This window comes from Strongylocentrotus purpuratus, unplaced genomic scaffold, assembly GCF_000002235.5.
Source record: "Strongylocentrotus purpuratus isolate Spur 01 unplaced genomic scaffold, Spur_5.0 spur5_scaffold_5, whole genome shotgun sequence".
In the NCBI taxonomy this organism is placed as follows: domain Eukaryota; kingdom Metazoa; phylum Echinodermata; class Echinoidea; order Camarodonta; family Strongylocentrotidae; genus Strongylocentrotus; species Strongylocentrotus purpuratus.
The window spans coordinates 36,713,062-36,733,360 of NW_022145611.1; the positions used below are offsets into that span (position 1 = coordinate 36,713,062).

Below are 20,299 nucleotides of genomic sequence, written 5' to 3' on the forward strand. Positions count from 1 at the left end.
TTGCGGCCATAATCCCTGGTTTTCTCTCTGATCACCACATAATTGCGTGCCAACATTCCTATTCTGATCCCCGAATGCACATGTGAAACGTCTTTCAACAGGTAGCCGGGTTGGCAAAACAACTCTCTCCTCCATAACGTGCCCCCCCCTCTCCCTCTCTCACCTTCTCTCTCTCTCTCTCTCCATCCATCCTACGAACCCTCTTCACTCTCCAACACCAATCTCTCGTTCTGTCTTTCTTTATCCTTTTATCCACCTATCCATTCGTTGCTCTCTCCTCTCTTCTTTCTCAATCCCGCGTACCCGCTTTTCTTATGGATATTTTCAAGATTTCGCAAGCTCGACCCCCCCCCCCCCCTGCACCTCATGATTTGCGTCCAGTTTATTTATGTAATAGAGTATGAAAGGCTATGTCGGAAATCCTTCCTACATTCAGTGACATCATGACGGAAACAAGTACTCATATTCTTTTTTAAATTTCAGCGCTGCTATTAATATCATGATTCAAGATTGGGTCTACACGATTCTTCGAGTCTGAATGATACCGGTTTCATACAATTATTGGGATTATTATTTCTTGAATGTTAATATGTTATTCTTTTGTTCTCAAAAGTACTCAAAGAGTAGTCATACCCCCTCCCCCTCCCCCTCCCCCTCCCCCTCCCCCTCTCTCTCTCTCTCTCTCTCTCTCTCTCTCTCTCCCTCTCTCAAACACACTCACCCATTCTCTTCACTCCTGTTCCACTCCTCTCACTCTTTCTCCTTTCCTTCCTTTCTTCGTCACCCAGCCTCTCTCCCCTTCTCCCCCTTTCAGGGAGAACCTTTCATGACACGGAAAAGCCCGTGGGCTTATCCATATTATGATCCAGAAAAGTATTTCGTAGCACACTTTCTTCTTTCGAAAGCATTTTAACGTTTTGGCATGAGACGGTGTGAGGATCTATCGTAGCCGGAAAATATTTATTCGTCATTTTGATTCAACTATCTTCTTGTTAAAATATCCTCACCAAATGGAATATAGCAGCATCTCTCGAGAGGAGCAGAGTTTGTTCAAGGGTATTTCACTTCCGTTAATATTTATGGTCGCTGTTTGGAATGTATCCAGCTTAATGTATTGTGTCATTTAAGAAAAGGGAGAATGTTTGGATAAAGCCGCTTCATTATGGCCACGTAAATCCGGTTATCGGAATAATACGGAGCTTTGTATAATGCTAATTGTGTAATTAATGAGCGCAGTGTGGTTCCCTCATGCTTGCGGACCTCCCGTCAATGCTTGCAGGCCAATTAGGCTGGCTAGACTGCTGAGAGCTACATCCAAACTCCCATTCTCACCAGCTCTCTGCCAACAAGAAGGTCTACCAGCGCCTCGGACAAGCTACCAACGCAACCAACACCGTGGGAAATCAAGAAAGACTCCAAAATATTACTTTGAACGACAGAAGGGTTCAAGTACGATCACATAGCTTTCGTTTGCCACCTTCCAACAGGAGAAGCATGTAGAGGATTTTATCCGACCTTAATTAATTTGTGCACGACGACTTATAGGGTAAAAGTGCGAAAATATGCAGTAGACCCCAGTTACCGTGTGCGTGTATTTGTATTGAATAGCTAATAAACTGTTAAGTAAGTTGCGGTAGATCGGTTAACGACAAACTCCAGCTAAAAATGGATGTCTCGAAAGTCTTGATCTTGACTTTGATATGGCTGTTGACAGCAGACTCGGCTCCGCCGGATTATGTGACGCTGACCAGAAAAATGGAGAGCAAGATTCTACGGGTTATGGGTCTAAGCGAACGGCCGCGACCCAAGCCTAACGCTACGGCACCCCAATACATGTGGGACCTCTACAGGCAACAAATGGCAGCGACTGAAGGAGCAGCAGCCAGCCGAGGAGGGGAGACTGAAATTGGGAAAGAGGAGGAGGAGGATGGAAGACCGTGCTCAGAGACCAAACTCAGTAGTAACATCATCAGGAGTGTTTCAAACACAGGTGGGTAGCTAGCGTCTTGAACTTTGCTTCTTGCATTTCTTTTCATCCATATGTTAGGTCGGGAAATGATTAACGACCTGATATAATGACATATGTCACGCCAATTACTATCAGGCCAAGGCTAACTATGCTGACAGCTGTGCGCGACGCTTGATTTATTCTTAACCATTATAACTTACCATTTTATTCATTTTCTGTCCTACATCGATTGAACTTCAATTATATATTAATTCATATTCTAAATATAAGCTCCTCCATACTTCTTTTTCTTCTTTCGTCGAACCTCAATATTTGTTCAGGTTTTTACTTTCCTATATTGGTGCGGAGGCAAAGTCACTATTCCATTTCCAATACCTTATTAGCAATTATATCATCTGTCCATGCGATTCAAGCGATATTCTCTATTCCTTTCTTATGTATACTGGCAATAACCTTTTGTGTGGGATAAAATAACAAAATCATCAGGTAACGAAGAATTTGATTATTTAGGCCATGTAAAAAATATACATGTTTAGCGTCCCCGCCCGCTTCCTTTTGGGGGTCGCCTCCTACTTTTTATTGATTTTTTTGTTTGTTTGTTTTTTTTTTTTTTTGAATATTTTTTTTTAAAGAAAAAAAACATAAAAAACACTGCTAAAAATCGATCTATTTCTGATTTTAAAAAAAAACAAGAAAATGTCTGCGGCCATCTTGAAAAATAGCCGACTGTCAGCAGGGAAAATGTAACGAGCGGCCATTTTGAGCGGTCATTTTTGAAAGAAAAAAAAAGAAGGGCCCTCCTTCCTATTTTTCGAAAAAAACAGGACGCTAAACATGTTTTTGTATTAATTTGGCCTCAAACAAAATGACCTGACATGAAGGGCTAGTATTTGTATACTCTCCATCTCCCTCTCACGCTGGTTGTTCCATCATCATCTCCCCCCCCCCCCCCTCTCTCTCTCTCTCTCTCTCTCAGCTACTTATTCACAGTTTATGGATTTCCTAAGTCTCGGACATTTTTTACTCGTCTTTCGTATCTCTTTATTAAGTTCACGGAACGAATTTTTCATTGTCAAAAACGGGTTATTTAGTAATAAGATTTTTAATTCGCCCCCGCCCCCTATTTCCTCGAAAGAGATGAAAAGATGGCGGGTAACACTTATCACCTACCCATTTGTTTATTCACTGACCTGGTCTATTGAAAACTTCAATACCTTTGGTCTTGTTAGTTAAAGACAAGATTGGAAACGCGATGGGTTATTTTCAAGAAAGCGGATCCCAGTGTAATTAATTACTTATTCAATAACTTTCGATCAACGAGCTTATTAATTCCTTGTACCTCGTTTAATCCTGAAGTGGGTCAAACAAAGAGGTTTCGAAGCTGCGTGGCTCAGAAGCCAACGCCTTCCTCAATAGACCATTTTGTCTTTTTCAATGTAGCATGATGATGCTATAGAGAAGCGTTACTCATGGGTAGCTGAGTAAGAAAGTATTTAAAGGAGCTTAATTAACAAAGATTCAAGATCCCTTGCACACTCCATGGGTCGAGCAATGGACGCGATGCGCTTGAACTATTCTTTTAAGTTGCTTAACTGCAAAAAATAAAGTTCCCGCCTTCTTTGACTGAACTACCCCAACCTGTCATCATGTTAATTCATACTGTTTTGCAGCTTCATGCGAGAAGTCTCGCAAAAAAGTCCGTTGCCAAAAACTTCCTAAAACAAGAATTTGGGATCATCTTCAGTGATGGCGGCGGTCAATGACGTAAACCCTATCAGAGTGGCGCCTCCCACCATCGCATTGGTCACTTGCATTGAAAAACGTCACATGCGATTAACACGTGGCGTATATGATAAGAATACGATTATAACTCGATTTTATCGTATTCAGATATTATAATATAGTTATAAATGGGATGAGTTAAAGGTAGAAACGTATACACAAACTACCCGTCAGGCTCCTTCTCTAAAGATGTTGGAAGTTTACAGGGGGTGGGGGAGGTGCGGCTTTGCATTATTAGGCCTATTTGTAGCTCCATCTTACCAACTGTCTTATAGACAAACAGTCTGATTACGTCACTACGTTTATTACATAATCATTAGAGTTTGGAATTCATTAAGAAATAATCCGCCTCTGTAAACACATTTTATAAGTATTAAATGCCATATTTTAAAGAAAACACTTCAATCGTTGGCACTTACAACAGAAAACCGGCACCAAAATCACACTTGGCAGCGGCAGAAATGTCACATGACTTTTGTTGCCCTCTTAAACAAATAAAATATAGTGTATATTTGTACTCCCTTGCTATAAACTCGATATATTCTAATGCTAGTGTTAAATCGCCCGGGGCAACTTTTGCCACTTTTTCACGAACGCTTTTTCTCTTCTTCTTTAGCTGAAGGAGGAATTTCAACTGGTTGAGTCACACTGACTGAGTAATTGGCGTAGACCTTTCACTGTCACATCAATGTTATGCCATAAAATATCTCTTCAAAATAATTGATGACCAAAGATCTAGTAAACCTCACACATTTTCTGTGTCGTACCATAATATTTGTTCACAACTTTCAGTTTTTCATGTTCGCATGATTAAAAGGCCTACAAGTTTTCGATTGCGCGGATGCTTCGTAGTATGTTAAGAAGAAAGAAAAAAGCTTTTAATCGTAAGACTAAAGGAGAAAACGTTTAAATAACCTAAGCAAATGTGAGATAGTTTTGAGTATAACCACTGTTACAGCTCAAATGGATGATAAGAGCACTCCCCGGGTTTTACTCAAATTGAGCCAAAAAAAGTGAAAATTAGGCAAAGTCATAGCGGTTTCTACTGGACCACATCATTAGCTCGTCGAAAATGAGGTGAACGTAAAAATATTTTGTTTGAAGGCATTCTTTTTGCTAGTACATTTCTGATTCTTCATTAATTTTGACGCGCGTCATTAATCTTATTCATGTATACCAATCTCTGTACCGCGGCGAAAAGTAATCTCAAAAAACCTCGTTAAGTGCTCACAAAGAGGCAAAGTGACATTTTGGTCTTGTTAATGTTGTTAACAAAAATGTAACAAGACAGTGCAAATGTTAATTAAAATGCTAAGAATTGGTAAGACGTTCACACGTTCATCAACGCTGTAAATCTTGTCTGTCATTCTTAGATTCTTTCCCTACAACTCCATTTATGAGGGGGAAATGTCTGCCTTTCGTCATTGCAATTATTATATTCACATTTTCTCTGACTGAGAAATTTCATGTGGTTCGCATTGCAAAAATAGTCAAAAACAGTGAGCACTTGGACAAAAAGCGGAACCGGTTCGCTCATGCTGCGCAACTAATTTTGAAGAAAAAAAATGATCGGAAATGTATTCCAGAACCAAGGCAAAATGTAATTACAGAAACCATTGTTCATGTTGTTTCCGGTTGTCTCGTTAAAGAATCAGACAATCTGTGCATTGTGTATGTGATCACGGTATGTATAATCGGTACATGAAGAACATCCATGCGGATTGGATCAGTTACTATTTGTTACGTCACAATGACTGTTGGCAAGGTCGTCGGAAGTCGATACATCATGAGTAGTATGTGATGTCAGCAGTAGGATAGAGAGACACACACTCTCGTGGGGAATGTTTTACTTTCGTTTGCAATGAACATGCTGTATTTGTGCATACAATTTCCCCCTAAAGTTATTATTTATTTTTTTTATTTTTATTTATTTATTTAAAAAACAGGGTAGCCCATTCAACAATAAGTTGGTCTCCCATGGAGCCCTGTGATAACATACAAATCAAAGCATAATTGAACGATCAACATAAACATAATATAGAATCATAAATGAAAAGAAAATTGCAAGTAAACAAACGAACAACAGATGGAAATTCTCTAAAATAACAGAAATAACAAACATGTAAAAAATTAGACTAATATGAAAACATTGGGAAATATTGCATGTGGCCGTATGGCGGATGCAAGAAAAATATTAGACACAAATTATGGACACATGAACAATGATCAATGTAACGTCGGGAATGAATTTAGAATAATCTTAAAAATTACTGGCAAGAGCTATGAATTATTAAAGCAGTGCTTCTTTAAGTGAAATTTAAAGGAATTAAGGGTATCTTTTGTTCTTACTTCAATCGGCACATTATTCCATAGGAAAGGGCCGTCGTAGCATAACGAATGTTTACGATACATTTAGGGATTGCGAGATCACGTCTAATAGATTGCCTCGTATTCATTGTGTGGACGTCACTGAGTTCTTTGAAGAAATTGTCAAAATAACCAGCAGATAGGCTGTGAGTACATTTATAAATAAAAACGCTTCTAAAATATTTAACACGCTCATTGAAGGGTATCCATTTCAACCGACAGAAAATATCTCTAGAGGGTGTATATTATGTTACAATTTAGAATAATTCTTGCCGCCCTCTTTTGTGGCTTTATGATACGGTTGGTCTGTGTTTTTAATCTATTGCCCCATATTTCGCAGCAATAGTCCATTTGAGTTATGAATCCTTACAATAGAACACTTTGTCTTTTTCTACAGCATGTCTTCAGGACCATCAGCGTTGTTCAACCTTTTAGTCACGATATCCTTTTAGGAATTGAACATTTTCGCGTCACCTTAATTCTAAATTCATCACGGATATGTTCTCCATAGTCTTACACATAATACTTAAGCATACGGCACATTTTTGTAAGGGGGTCGACGCTTCTTGTCAGAATATATATTACTAAATTTAGTATCCTGTTTCTACATTATTTTACGAGGGAGTGAAATGAGCGAACAGAAAAATTGACAATTCTATTATAACCATTATGTGGTTGTTTTTTTAATCTGTATAATAAGATATAGAATATAATGTGGAGAAATATAATACATGTTTATTCAATTTGATTAAAATCATGCCAAAATATCATGAATAGGAAGATATTCGGTCGTCTTGTTGCCAGCAATCATCCTGTTTCGTAATTTGCGAGCGAGTGAAGTGAATCAAATGAGTAAAAAACTTACAAAGTTCACGAATAACTATGACGATAATCGGGCAGCGAGATGTCCGCAAATCGCCATATCATAATTATGAAGGTCTTCTTTCAACTTACTGATACCATCCAATTTCTAAATTTTGCGAGGGAGCAGGCGAGCAAGTAAAATTTCACTTTATTATCTTTAACATATTATTTCCTCATCGAAATACCCAACGTGATATATATATTATGTGGGTATCTTGCGCTTTCTGATTCCTTGTTTTCATGAAGTGACCTGATTCTAGAATACATTTTTTAATATAAACACATTCCTCTCGCTGCACCCCGGTTGAAAAAGACTGGTCTCTACCTATTAAAATATTTCTGCTACTTGTCAGCTCGGTCGGAACAATGAATCAATTTGTGAAATGGTGTATATATCAATTTAATCTCGATAAAAATAAATGTTATCATTTGAAATGTGAATATTGTCACATAGACTTTAACAACTAGTATATAAAAGCACTTTTAGTAAACGAAATTTTTAACTTTCACCACCCATATTTATAGTAGTAAACTACGTGTTTCTCAATCTTTTGAACATAAGATGGCGACAAACACTTTCATTGGAAAAACTACATGGACGACATTGACGATATTTTGTAGTTGGTTAGTATGCTTAGTATGGTTACTATGCCTAAAATTTAGATCGAAGTCATTTCACATGTTTTGTCAGAAATAACTCTCATTTCTAAAATATACCTGACTCTCCGTCGCTTCCTTACAGCTTCAGAAATGGGATACAAAAACTGGAGTTTCTTTGAAAGGTTCAGGATAGATTTAGACTTGCACTTTGGTGTATATCTGACATTGTAATCTAAGCCGAGTTCAAGTGCGATACCATGATATTTTTGCTGCCCGTGGGTCTGAAGACTTACAGATGTGCACCAAGAACTCTCCCTAATAAACACATCATCTGGCGACCATCATGTAACTGTAGTGAAAAGACAGGAGGATGAGAGAGAGAGAGGGAGAGATGGATGTGTTGGAGACGAGTTGATGGATTTTAAACTTTGTATTTTGTAAAGGCCCGACTTGTCATACCTGCATACCTTGGTTTTACCCCAGGGGATGGATAATTGACCCTCGGGTGAAACACCAAACGAGTATAGGGTGTGTCATCGAAAACAGATATACTCAATCATACCAAGATACCTGGATAGTATACATGTCGCTACGCTACCTGATAATTCTTTGATTTGTACAAGAATACATCGGTCAAATTTGGATGTAGCATGTTTCTTGGTCAGTTTGATAAAAACTCGGATTTGTGTTAAAAAATATAAAAAGGGTTTTTGAGATCATGGCGTGTCTTTTTATCCGGAACATGGTCTAGTAAGGCGGAAGAAATATTGCGTAATTGGTCTGCGAACCCGTTTTGCACTCGACTGATCTTTCCCACCCTGCATTTAGTTATTCAAAACTTCGTTCGGCTCTGATATGTCAGGATATCAGACCTTTCTAAATTTAGAACCAGCCACTGTTCACATTAACGTCTACGATTTGGAGTTAGTTAGAAGATTATTATTCGGTGTCCGCCGTGTCCTTTTCCTTTACATCATCTTTTGATGGTGATCTAAAATTAATTGCGGTATCTTAGTTATGATTTCTTATTTCCATGTTCCTCCATTTTTGAGATACCTTGTAGACCTGTCAGTCCGTGTCGGGTTTTTGCCGCTGCATTCAGGGTGACGAGAGATGAACGTACCCACCAGGAGCGGCGGCATGGCATCCCTTCAAAGGGTACACCTGAGCCGAGCACGGGTGCTCCCATAATTGCTTGATGATTCTTGACAAGGTTTACCGAGCCATTTTTTTTTTGATTGGCAGCTAAAGTGTATCGGATGATATCCTCATACACCCCACCCTCATCATAACTGTATCATAAACCCTAAACCGACAGTTCCTATCTACATTTTAGAGTCGCATACTCGATCCAAACTTGTCTGGGATAACACGCTGCATAGAAAAAATTACTATTATCAAGTTGTGAATGGTCTCGATATTCATTTTCATTCATATTCATTCGAGCGTTTAGCAAACCAAGGAAACCCAAAGAGACGAATCTTTATCTACAATCTAACCACTGATATTCACCCCATGATGTTGGCAGGGACGGCGATCCCGGGGGACATGGGGACACGCCCCCCACCCCTCAATCTTTTTTAAGGGGGGATCGGCCCGCCGGAAAATTTGAAAAAAGATAAAAACAAAAAATGTATAGCAAATACTGACTTCAGACTGCAACACACTTTTAGGCTCTGGAGGGCCCAGTAGTGCAGCGTTTAGGCTAATAAAAATGCAAAAAATCTTCTCGCTCGGTCGCTACGATTCCTCGCATATTTTCCTTAAAAATGTACAAGTTAATATCGCATTTCGTCACCCCGGTCATGAAAAGAAATCGCCGCCCCTCAATATTGGTATTGGCTCCGTTTTAAATGATGAAGTTTAGTTTGCACATCAATCATACCGTGATCAAACCAGATTGATGTAGCAAACAGTTTATGGTAATTTCGACAACTATGGTGTCTATGAATATTTTACTTAAAACACATGTGATGAAATGGTAGAATTTCAAATTTATGTTCATAAATTCTTTGATTTCAAACTTGTTTCCCCTTGTTACAGGTGGTGATCTCCGAGCCAGCAACTCGACAAGCCTTCAACAAATCCTCCTCTTCGACGTCGCTTCTATTCCCCACGCCGAGACCATCGAGGCTGCCGACCTCAGACTCGAAATACCAGCTCTACCATCAGCCACAGACGTCCCTTCACTAGCAGTGAGAATATACCAGTTAGAAAGTCGGACTAGACTAAACTCAATCGTTTCATTGAAAGACAAACGCCTTAGATTGCTCGATGTTGTGTTAGCAGACTTGTCCCAAGGCTATGCTGGGACGATCGATATAGTAAGCACGGTGAATTCATGGCGATCGAAGAAAACATCAAACCACGGTCTGTTGCTCCACGTGGAGTTGATGTCAACTTCAGGTAACAACCGACGTGGCAGTCAAGTCATCAAAGAGCTTGGAGCGATAAGCAAAAAATGTACAGCGAATCTGATTGTGACGTCTTCAGAGTATCGGCAGTGCAGCAAACGAAATCGACGGAACAAGCGACAAGCTGAAAGCGAAGCTCCTGCCGACATTAGCTCATTCCCGACTGCGTCGCTCACCAACCTTTGCCAACGACATCGTCTCTTCGTGAGCTTCCGCGACGTCGGGTGGGAGAACTGGATCATCGCTCCGATGGGCTACCAGGCATATTACTGCGATGGCGAGTGCCCTTTCCCACTTGGTGAGCGACTGAATGGTACAAATCACGCCATCATACAGACACTCGTCAACTCGATCGACAACCGAGCGGTTCCTAAAGTCTGCTGTGCTCCCACGAAGCTCTCCGGTATCTCCATGTTATATTTTGATAATAATGAGAATGTGGTGCTTAGACAGTATGAGGATATGGTCGTGGAAGCTTGTGGATGCCGATGAAAGAAAGTCATTTTGTTATATCCATTTAAAAGTTTGATTTTCCCCCATCAAATGAAAGGTCGAAGTCTTACATAGTATGCCAAGCACATCATGAAATGTTGCGAACAAACATGGCATACGAAGAAGACACGGTCTGAAGTCAAAAGTGACTTCACATTGGTTGCTGAAATAGGAAAAGAGATACTATCTAGGGGTTGCTCTAAGACTAATGTTGTGGCCATTGATATAAAGAGTTTTGAGGCAGATCTTTTCGTGAAAGGTTTTGAACCTCACAATTGCGACAAGAGTATTATGTATCAATCTCTTAATAATATGAAAGTAAAGCAATAGCGGAAGGGCTTCGACCCCTGTTCGGATAAGTTATAGTCATTTTGGGAAGTGCCACTAATCAAGATCGCTTTCTTCTAAGTTTGATCACTGAGGTTCCAGTTTAACGAATGACTATCAAGTTACCTTGACGATAACCAACATGGAAAGTCAAGAAAACACAACATTCCTTATTTTATGCTACCATCATCATAATCTTGAGTTCTTATTCTCTCGCTTAGAGAGTGAAGAAACCAATACTTGATGACAATCTTTTTCTTTTTTACAGGATGAGAATGACGTTAAATATTGACAAAGAAAACAGAATGAAAAGGGGAATTGGGTTTTAAATAATCGCTTACACCATCATTATTGTGCAGAAATATTTCTAGCATCAAACATTGTTATATTGAGAAGATGGTTCCCATTTTGCGTTATGAATGTCAGTATCTGGATAACAAGGTATCCTTTCAACACGTGTTCAGTTGGCGAGTATTGCTGTCAAAGATCGTATCTTGTAAATCCCTCGTCAAAACTTCATCTTGAGTTGTCTCGAGTTGCCGATTTCATAAGCTTTGATGCAAACACAATGTTTCCCTTCAGCACCAAAACAGCATTTTCTGATAATATTCTATACAAAAAACCGGTAAAAACCTATTGATTTCACTACACTGATTTTATTTTCTAAGGTTCACGACGGAAACCAAGCAATCAACCAGTTTTGTAATGTGCATATGATACTATGGCTCTACAATTGTTAATATGAATTTAAATATAAAAGAACTAATACAGCTTTTGGTGTATTCACTGCCTTCATTACTGAACATATTTTCATATATGAATTTAAATATAAAAGAACTAATATAACTTTTGATGCATTCACTACCATTTTAAAGAGATTTAAGATACAAAACAAACTTCATGTTTCAAGCAAACAACGATTGCTACGTTCGAATTTCAACACATCACACAAAATGGGGGCTAAGCTTTTGACGTTGTATAGATAGAGCCCGACCCCGCCACTTAGTGTTATTTGGGGTACGCGTATGCATGTTCCCTCTTTTTTTTAAAGCACCCCCTATCTCCGGTGTGAAAGTGAATGTCGGGCCGGACTTTATCGCGCAAAAAAAAGAGGGGGGGGGGGCTGTCCATACATAATCATTGGACATCACGCTAAAATGGCAATACGACAACATGAGGACTGTGTTTGGGTACGTTAGTCTGGTTCCAGTGCTATTTTCCCAATTATCTTAGCTTTGAATCATAAAAATATGAAGATGTAGGCTACACGACAAAGTATACAGATCTACGAAAGCAGACCCATCAGTAGTCATTGAAATTCAGATCATGATAATGTTGATATTAAACAAAACTGCGACGAATGCTTTTTTGAATCGATTAATGTACTTGAGTAGGCCAATATTGAAAAAATATTCTTGAAATTAAAAAAGCAATATTTTGAAAAATGGTCGACTATCCTTTTAATCTAATGAATCTTCAAGCTAATTGATAATGCTGTTTTATATGTAAATAGTGCATTGTGCTGTGTATATTTAAATATCATTTTATATTTGCCAATAATTATAATGTGACCATTTAAATTCAAAGTAGTCGTTTTCGCTGTTTTCGCTTTCTTGAAATAAACTTGATCTATATTTATATCACTAATTCATAGTTATATACTGCTTTTCTTCTCCTGGTTTGTTTCTCGCAATCCCCCTTCTTTTACTCCGTAAGATAACACGACAATGATGATGATGATGATGCTAATAATGTCTGTAATTTAGATAGCGTTGATGACGACAAGCAAGATAATGAGTTTGATGATGATGAAGATGATGAGGAGTAGAGATGATGACGATGTATGATGAGGCATATGAGAGAGATAATTGTGACGATGAGGTCAACATAGTGATATCGATTAACATGAAGATGATGATGGTGATAATGATGATTATAAAAAAAGATAATGACAGTACGATGGTAATGATGATGATCACGACGACATTGATGATGCTGATGACGATAATGGTGGTGATTATGATGATGAGGGTGACGATGTTGATTACGATGATGATGCCGATATACACGATAATGAGGCTAAAGCTCAGTTGAAAAACGACCTTCCAGTCCATGATAGAGACCACTCATAAGACCATCACTGACGCTCTTGCTGGCCTGTAGAAGAAACAATCTCTGAAGCCGATCACAAGACCGAGTATGTCGGTCTCGTATGCTGTCTGTCAACTGGGATGTTCCAACAAGGCTGTGGTGACGAGCTTGAAGGGAATGATGACGACGATAAGTAAGATGATGGTTATGAGAATGATGATGATGATGATTGTGAACATAGTTGTGATGAAGGTAATGACTTCGAAGCCAACAAACGTGCAAGAGTTAGACAGACATATCATAATCTATATGGATATCATTAATAATAATAAATCAAGTAATTATTCACAATCAATGTTAAAAGGAGTCAATGATTAATATAACCAATAACTAAGAAAACGTTGACCAGAAACAGAGGTTCGACGAGCGAGATGGCAGAATGTTAATACTATAGAGTGATAGTCGTTGATGGCAGTAGACTGGAATTCTCATTTCATTTGGAATAGTATCGGTAGTCGGTACCACTTTGCTTTCTGAAAAAAGGGTTCAGTTCGTTAAGTGCAAATAATTAGATAAAAGAAAGAAACTCAAAATGTTTTAATCTACTCTCAATAAACAATATGGTTCTTTTGTTAGTTCGTCGTTTTGATTTACAGCGAGCATAGGAAACGACTAATTTTGTACACTCTGAAAGTTTTTATTTTGGTGAGCATAAAGTAATTCTTTTGTTAATGTAAAGCCTTAATGTCGATTGAATATAATTTTAAAAGTTCCTCTATATGATAAATAAAGTGATGTACTGACCTAATAACATTAAAAAAAAACAATTGTTACACTTCTTCTTAGCATTTTTTTCTTCAAAGACCTGATGAGCATTTAATGGATGTTTTAAGACAGGAGAAAAGCATCATCATTCTGGGCATAATTCAAAAGCTTGTATGTCCTATAGAGGAAAAAACATCGGTTTATTGTAAAGATGACTATGCCCCTAATTTTAATCAGTAGATTCCTAAAGAATGTATGTTTGAATTGCTATTCACTAGAACATTTTAAATTAGACATAATTATAATGGATTTCTACATTGTATTTTTTTCTCAGATTTAAACAGTTTATCAAGCCTGTTTTTAATTAGCTTACTTCATTTCTGTTATTTAAAAAAAAAAATCATATTGGAGATGCTTGGGTTTCAGAATATATGCCGCTTTCCTTCGCGTGAAAGATCGAGACACTATATTCCATGAATTAATATACCAATTTCAACACAACATATAAGGTGTTGAAGGAAAGGCGGGAAACTATACAGTGGTGATATGGTAAACGGCGGTGGTAGCGTAATGTTGACGAAATTGTATTTCTTCCCGATATTTTTATCCTACTGATACCAGTAAGAAGCGAAGCTGTGCTCATATTTATTCAGTTCTTCCGGTCTTGCATGAATACTGCCTGACAAACAGACCCATTTATTACGTACATCACACCTCATACGGCTTCTCAGTCCTATTTAGATGCAATTAATTATCGTGGTTATTTAAGCGACAACAAATTAGCCCCAATTTAATCAAACCTTCATGCAAAACCAGAATACATGTTCTTATAATTATTTGCAATTGATCATGTATGACGGCTTATTTGGGCTCAGTATTTTCTTACAATTTAACTAAAGTACCAGTTGTAACCTGGATTTAACGGACTTTTTCAACCGTGCCAATTTAATGATCGTACAAACATGTTTAAGGGTTCATGTGTAGCTATATATAGCATTGCAGGAATCTTGTTGATACTCAGTGTTGCTATGATACGCTAAAGGAATTGATATCCCGTACTTGTTGGGAAAAAATGAAAATCACAAGGTGGAATCTAGTCATTCCAATAATTGATGCACGCGAATTTAATCGGCCCTATACGGATTGGAGCTAATTCTCGGGCCTGTAATGAACATCATAATCAATCATAAGAATCTGTTATGTAACTCCAATATTGCTGTAATTAATTTTCTTCTCATACATTGCATCATGAGATTAATTCTAAGTTACCATTTAATGTCAAGTTAGGACTGATTGATGGAGATATATTTTGGGGAGACGCATGCAATCTCTGTATCTCTTTATTACCCTAAAAGGATAACAATGCTTGATATAGCCGTTTACTCATCTGCAAAACTAGCTCACGGTGCAATGCAATCTAGATTTACGCGGATTAATCAATCATTTTTATAGTTACATCTCTTTGACTTTGAAATGAATGTAGGCCTATACTCAACTGTTATTTTTGAATCCTTTTAATCGACGGAAAATAGTCTATTTCACCCCTTGTATACATTCCCATGCAGCTTTCCCTGTGTCCACTAATTCCATTCACTGACTCGACTGAAGTAATTAAGAAACAAAGTACTTTCACTCATAATTATTATAAATCCTCATTGATTGCTATCTATAAATCTATTATGGAACTTACAAACAAACTCCCTAAAGTATAAGACGAGAAAAGTACTAAACACAAGTATATAAAAAAAAAATGATGCTTAATTATCATAACTTTACTGTAACTTTGAACATTGTTACATTGAAACCATTTTGATCATTCAAAAAAGATGATTTTCAAACAGCCCAGGCCCAATGTGTCAGTCAAGATAACGAAATACTGTCTGCAAACAACTACATGAAAATATCAGTATCATCTTACGTGCTCCGATACTCAACGCGATAGATTTTGCACAAGGTCTTAACGATAGCAAAAATCAACAACTTGTACTTAAAAAGTCGTTTACGTCAGTCAAAAAGTAAAGCAGTAGTTTTCATTCAAAATTGTTGATCTTATGATATTTATCTGGTTTGTGTCATGTATGTCTGCGTGCAAATAAAATAATACAAGTCACTGGCTACTGTATGTAAGTAGATGTATAGTCCTTTCTATCGAATTGTGTACAGAGAGAGAAAGAGTGAGGGGAAGAAAGAGATGGGACGGAGGCTACTGGGGGGGGGGGGGGTTCAGCACTCCTATATACATGGGCGGGTTAGCTTCACAAATTCAGAAAATCTCTCACAAGACCACCCCTCCAATCTTAAGGTAATTTTTTTGTCCCAAATTTCAAGATTTTGTTTTCGTATTTCACTTATATTATGAGCTTATAGTCTGTAAAATTATTTGAAACAGAATATTACTTGTGTTAATATGAAAACACAAAGAAATGTCACAGAACAATGAAAAATAGCAAATGTTTATTCACATGTTATTCTCGTTGCTATATCAAAGTTGTCATAACTTTTCAACAAACATGGCAAAACAGTGGCTAGTACGGACCGAAACAAACCTTAGATTCGTTTCTCTCGCCTTTTCTTTCGGAAATCGATGCCGTAAACTGAAACCTAAACTGGGCACTTTCGTCACCCTTACGAAAGAATGACACCCCTTTTAAGTGCAGAACCTTCCCCCATTGAAAGACCCCCCTTATAAAGAGTTGTGCTAGCGAGTCCGTGGATGAAAACCATGATCCGTTTATAATCTTCGCCTCAAGACACACCCGTCACCCTCCAATCTTTTCTTCTCACACGTTTCCTCTCCTTTTCTCTCCTCTTGCCACTCTTTCATTCTCCTGGTTTTGTTAGGAAACGAAGCAAGCGCGACTGTGTTGTATTTTGTCAACGGGGCCCTGTTTGCATTTAAAATATAGACGTCATTGAGAAAAAAATAACTGTATCTCATAATATAGGCAAAGTTTAAAATGCCCTTACAATTATTTATTTAGGGGGTTGTATTTGACCTCACATTGGTGTTATCGTGATCTTTGATGAAATTCATACAAAGAACTATTAAGAGTCAAGACAATTGTTTCGGTCGTTTATAAACATATCTTGTCCTGGTTTGTTCTGAGCTTGTCTGAAATACGGGCAGTTTTTTTATTTTTGTTATCTCCCTGAAACCAAGATGGTTAAACTCGGCAAAGAGGTGGCCCTGGAACAAACTGCAAAGAGCGCCACCGGTCATCATCAACAGTCACGTGGCGTCAAAAGACATCTTTAACTACAATATATTAAACATTTCATATATCAAGATGGATAAATCGTCTGATGGCACGAAATCTGCAGAATATCAACCGCCGCACCCCACTGACAGTCACCATTGACCATAATCTGCCAAGGATGAAAACAAAAGGATGAAAACCTATGAAAACAAAAAAAGGATAATCAACTACCGCACATAGCCATCAGCCATCCTTGACTTTACATCTACAGAAGATTTCGAGCTCCAGAGCGGATTAGCAACATGACACTACACTATAACACACTATAAGTAAGATTTATTTTTTTAAAATTCAAAGATTTCAAGTTCAACCGCCGAACGGCGCCATAAGTCAACTTAAACCGAATTCGTAGTGCTGTCTATATGAGGCGCCACCTATAAACTTTAACCAAGATCTACCGAAGATTTCAAATTCCAAAGTGGATCAACCACTACAGAGCGCTATGTACTGGAAGAACCCAACCATCTTCAAGCTCGATCTGCCTAATATTTCAATCACTTACACAGATCAAGCACACTTTATGTCTGAGGTCCCATAACTCATCTTTGGTTAGGTTAGGTTTTCTGCGTACAAAAGGAAACCCAAATTATGTATTCTCTTATAAATATTTGTCTTCAAACACATGTGGGGGAATTTTTGCAGAAGTGTGTCTTAAGTGACATCCTCTTTGACATAATGATACAAGTGAAGTTTTGCCATCAAATTTTTGGCGAATGTGGGGCCACCAACATTTTAGAGGGGCTTTAACCATGAAGAAAATGTTCCAAGGCTCTGTGATATTAGTCAGTTATGGATTCATGTATATCATGATCCATTTGGATTCTTTCTAATTATTACGAGCATCAACCTAGGATATGTTAACATTTTCTCGGAGTAAATATGACATGTAAAGAGGGCTTGTTTTACCTGTGCGGAATTTGAGAAAGGATTTCGGTGTTTCCTTCCTAACAATTCTTTTAACTTTCAATCGCGTAACCTTTGACCGAGAAGGTGCGTTGTTCTGAGGTTCTTGACTTCTCCGAGCTGTGTCGCTATGTTTATACTCTCAGTGTTACACCGGTGAATGATGGATTGAGTGTTGCAAAAAATAACACCCTAAGCTTACAGTATATATTCACCAAATTTTATCATGTTTTATTAAGATATATCACCGGTGAAACCGTTAATACTGAATACATTGTAACGGCGTTTACAATGATTGATGAAATGTGCTGTCTACCTTAACAAGCCTCCTTAATGTGAAGAGTTGACAAGAACTTTATGTAAAGATTTCGCTTTATATTTAATATTTACGAAACATTTTACCATGCATTTTTCAAGCATTATTGTATATCAACACTAATAACCATGGCAATACAAAGTCATGTAAGTATTAAATACGGAATACTAGAGGGAGATAACAATATATAAAACTGTACTCTCCTAGCTATCGTGTTGAAATCATCTCTTTATTTATGGGGATGATAGTGCTTTCGTGTATGCAAATTGATCAAGCTTGCACCATGAATTGCAAATAAACCGTCCAAAAAGGTAACATGGAATATCCCTTTTTTCATGAAAAAGGACATTCTCACGTATAGTTAAGTGCCCTCTCGTGTAGGTGGGCATTGGGTAAAATAAACTGTTCAATAGGTCTACTTCAACTGGGCACTTCTCCGAAAACTTGAAAGGGAAAATGACCTTTTTAACATTTATACATGGCCTTTTATTCTGGTTTAAAGCACTCTTTTAAAAGTTTGTTAAAGCCACACTGTCCTACTTGTAGCTGCGTGCTCCTAATACCTAATAAAAAATATACTGTTCTCTTAGAATCTCTCATGTAACATCACATCATACAGTTCGTTGACTTCATTCTAAACAGCATGACCATGAGACATTCGATAAGAAATGAAATGTTAAACACAGTTCTTTAATTCTTGTCTTTTGTCACACGTTTATTGTCTGAAATCAATTAGTCAATGGCGATTAAGTTTCTAACGTTTGCACGAGATGTTTTTCCCGCTCGAAATAAATAAGTTTATTGTGACGTAATTGAACTTTTTTCGTTTCCGTCTGCCATTGAATGTCATGACAATGAAAACGTGTTATATGAAACTTAAAAAACACTTCCAATATAAATCATTTGTCGTTTTCTCTGTTCTCCTCGTTTCTGTACTTCTTTCCAACCTGAAAGTATGAATAACATTCGTTCCATTTAACATTTTTCTACATTGCCACTTGCATCCTCAATACATCTTTTACACTCAATGGCTCAAGTAGAAAATGTTGACATATTCCAGTCGAATTGACCCTCAATTTTTCCAAGCCCCAACAATCTGTTTACCCCTCAGAGTATGAGAGCCCTGAAAACAAGTACCACATTTAACCTGATATTCACATCCCCACCCCATCCATCCTCCTCTTCTCTTAACTCGCCTCTTCTCTCCGCATTCTATCAAACTAATAGCGATGAAAACACTTCCAACAGGTTGGGGTCAATAGTTTTTCAATGAGTCATTTTTACAAAAGACTCGCATATCGGATTATAATTGCGCTTTAATTCACGTCGGGTAACGAGAAATTTTATTTCATTGAGAATCGGGTCCATTGTATGGTTTTGTGGTCTTTCAAGAGTCAATTTGCGGGCCATAATAGCTGACTGAACAATGATAAAAAGACGCAAAATACTGATACGTCAAAACGATTACACTCATAATGCACGCAAGATGAAATCCACCTTTCTTCTTTTGATGTTGTAAGGCTTACCACTGTCGTGCAAAAATGGAAATTACCGCGGGGTATGAAAACAGAGTTCACGCACTTTGAAACTGTTGCTTTTGGAATTTCATTTTTCCTTTTTTTTCTATTTTCAACTTTGTGATCCAACCAAGCTTCATACCGTATATCCTATTTTCCTACAGTTTGCTCATTCTCTACTTCTCTCTCTTGCTTTTATAATTTTTTTCGCTCTCGCCATTCCATACCCCTTCATGTTTTTAAAAGCTTCATTCTCTTCTAAGATAATCGCCATGATCCACTGAACCAAAGATATTGAAGATGAAGGTGAAGACGAAGCTGTTCATGTTGGTGATGATGCTGATGATGGTAGTTTAGGTGGTAGCGATGATGATGATGAAGATGGTGGTGATGGTGGTGGTGAAGATACAATCGATGGTGATGATGATGGTGGTTTCGGTGATGGTGATGGCGATGAAGAAGATGATGATGACGATGGTGGTGATGGTAGTGGGGAAGATACAAGTGATGGTAATGATGATGGTGATGGAAGTAGTGGTGGTGGCGATGGTGGTGGTGGTGGATGTGCAATTTGTGATGATGATGGTGGTGGTAGTGATGGTAATAATAAATGAATGTGATGATGCTGTAATGAT

The 20,299-nt window shown here is 37.9% G+C and overlaps 1 protein-coding gene across 2 annotated transcripts; it reads left to right on the plus strand.

The window, feature by feature from the left end:
• Positions 1-1,004: 1,004 nt before the first annotated feature.
• LOC373488 (univin) lies at positions 1,005-12,462 on the plus strand. Of its 2 annotated transcripts, NM_214628.1 has the most exon segments (3): positions 1,563-1,990; positions 9,626-10,715; positions 10,764-10,976. In NM_214628.1, coding segments are annotated over 2 exon segments (1,188 nt in total). In that variant the 5' UTR covers positions 1,563-1,665; the 3' UTR covers positions 10,489-10,715; positions 10,764-10,976.
• The last annotated feature ends 7,837 nt before the right edge of the window (positions 12,463-20,299 follow it).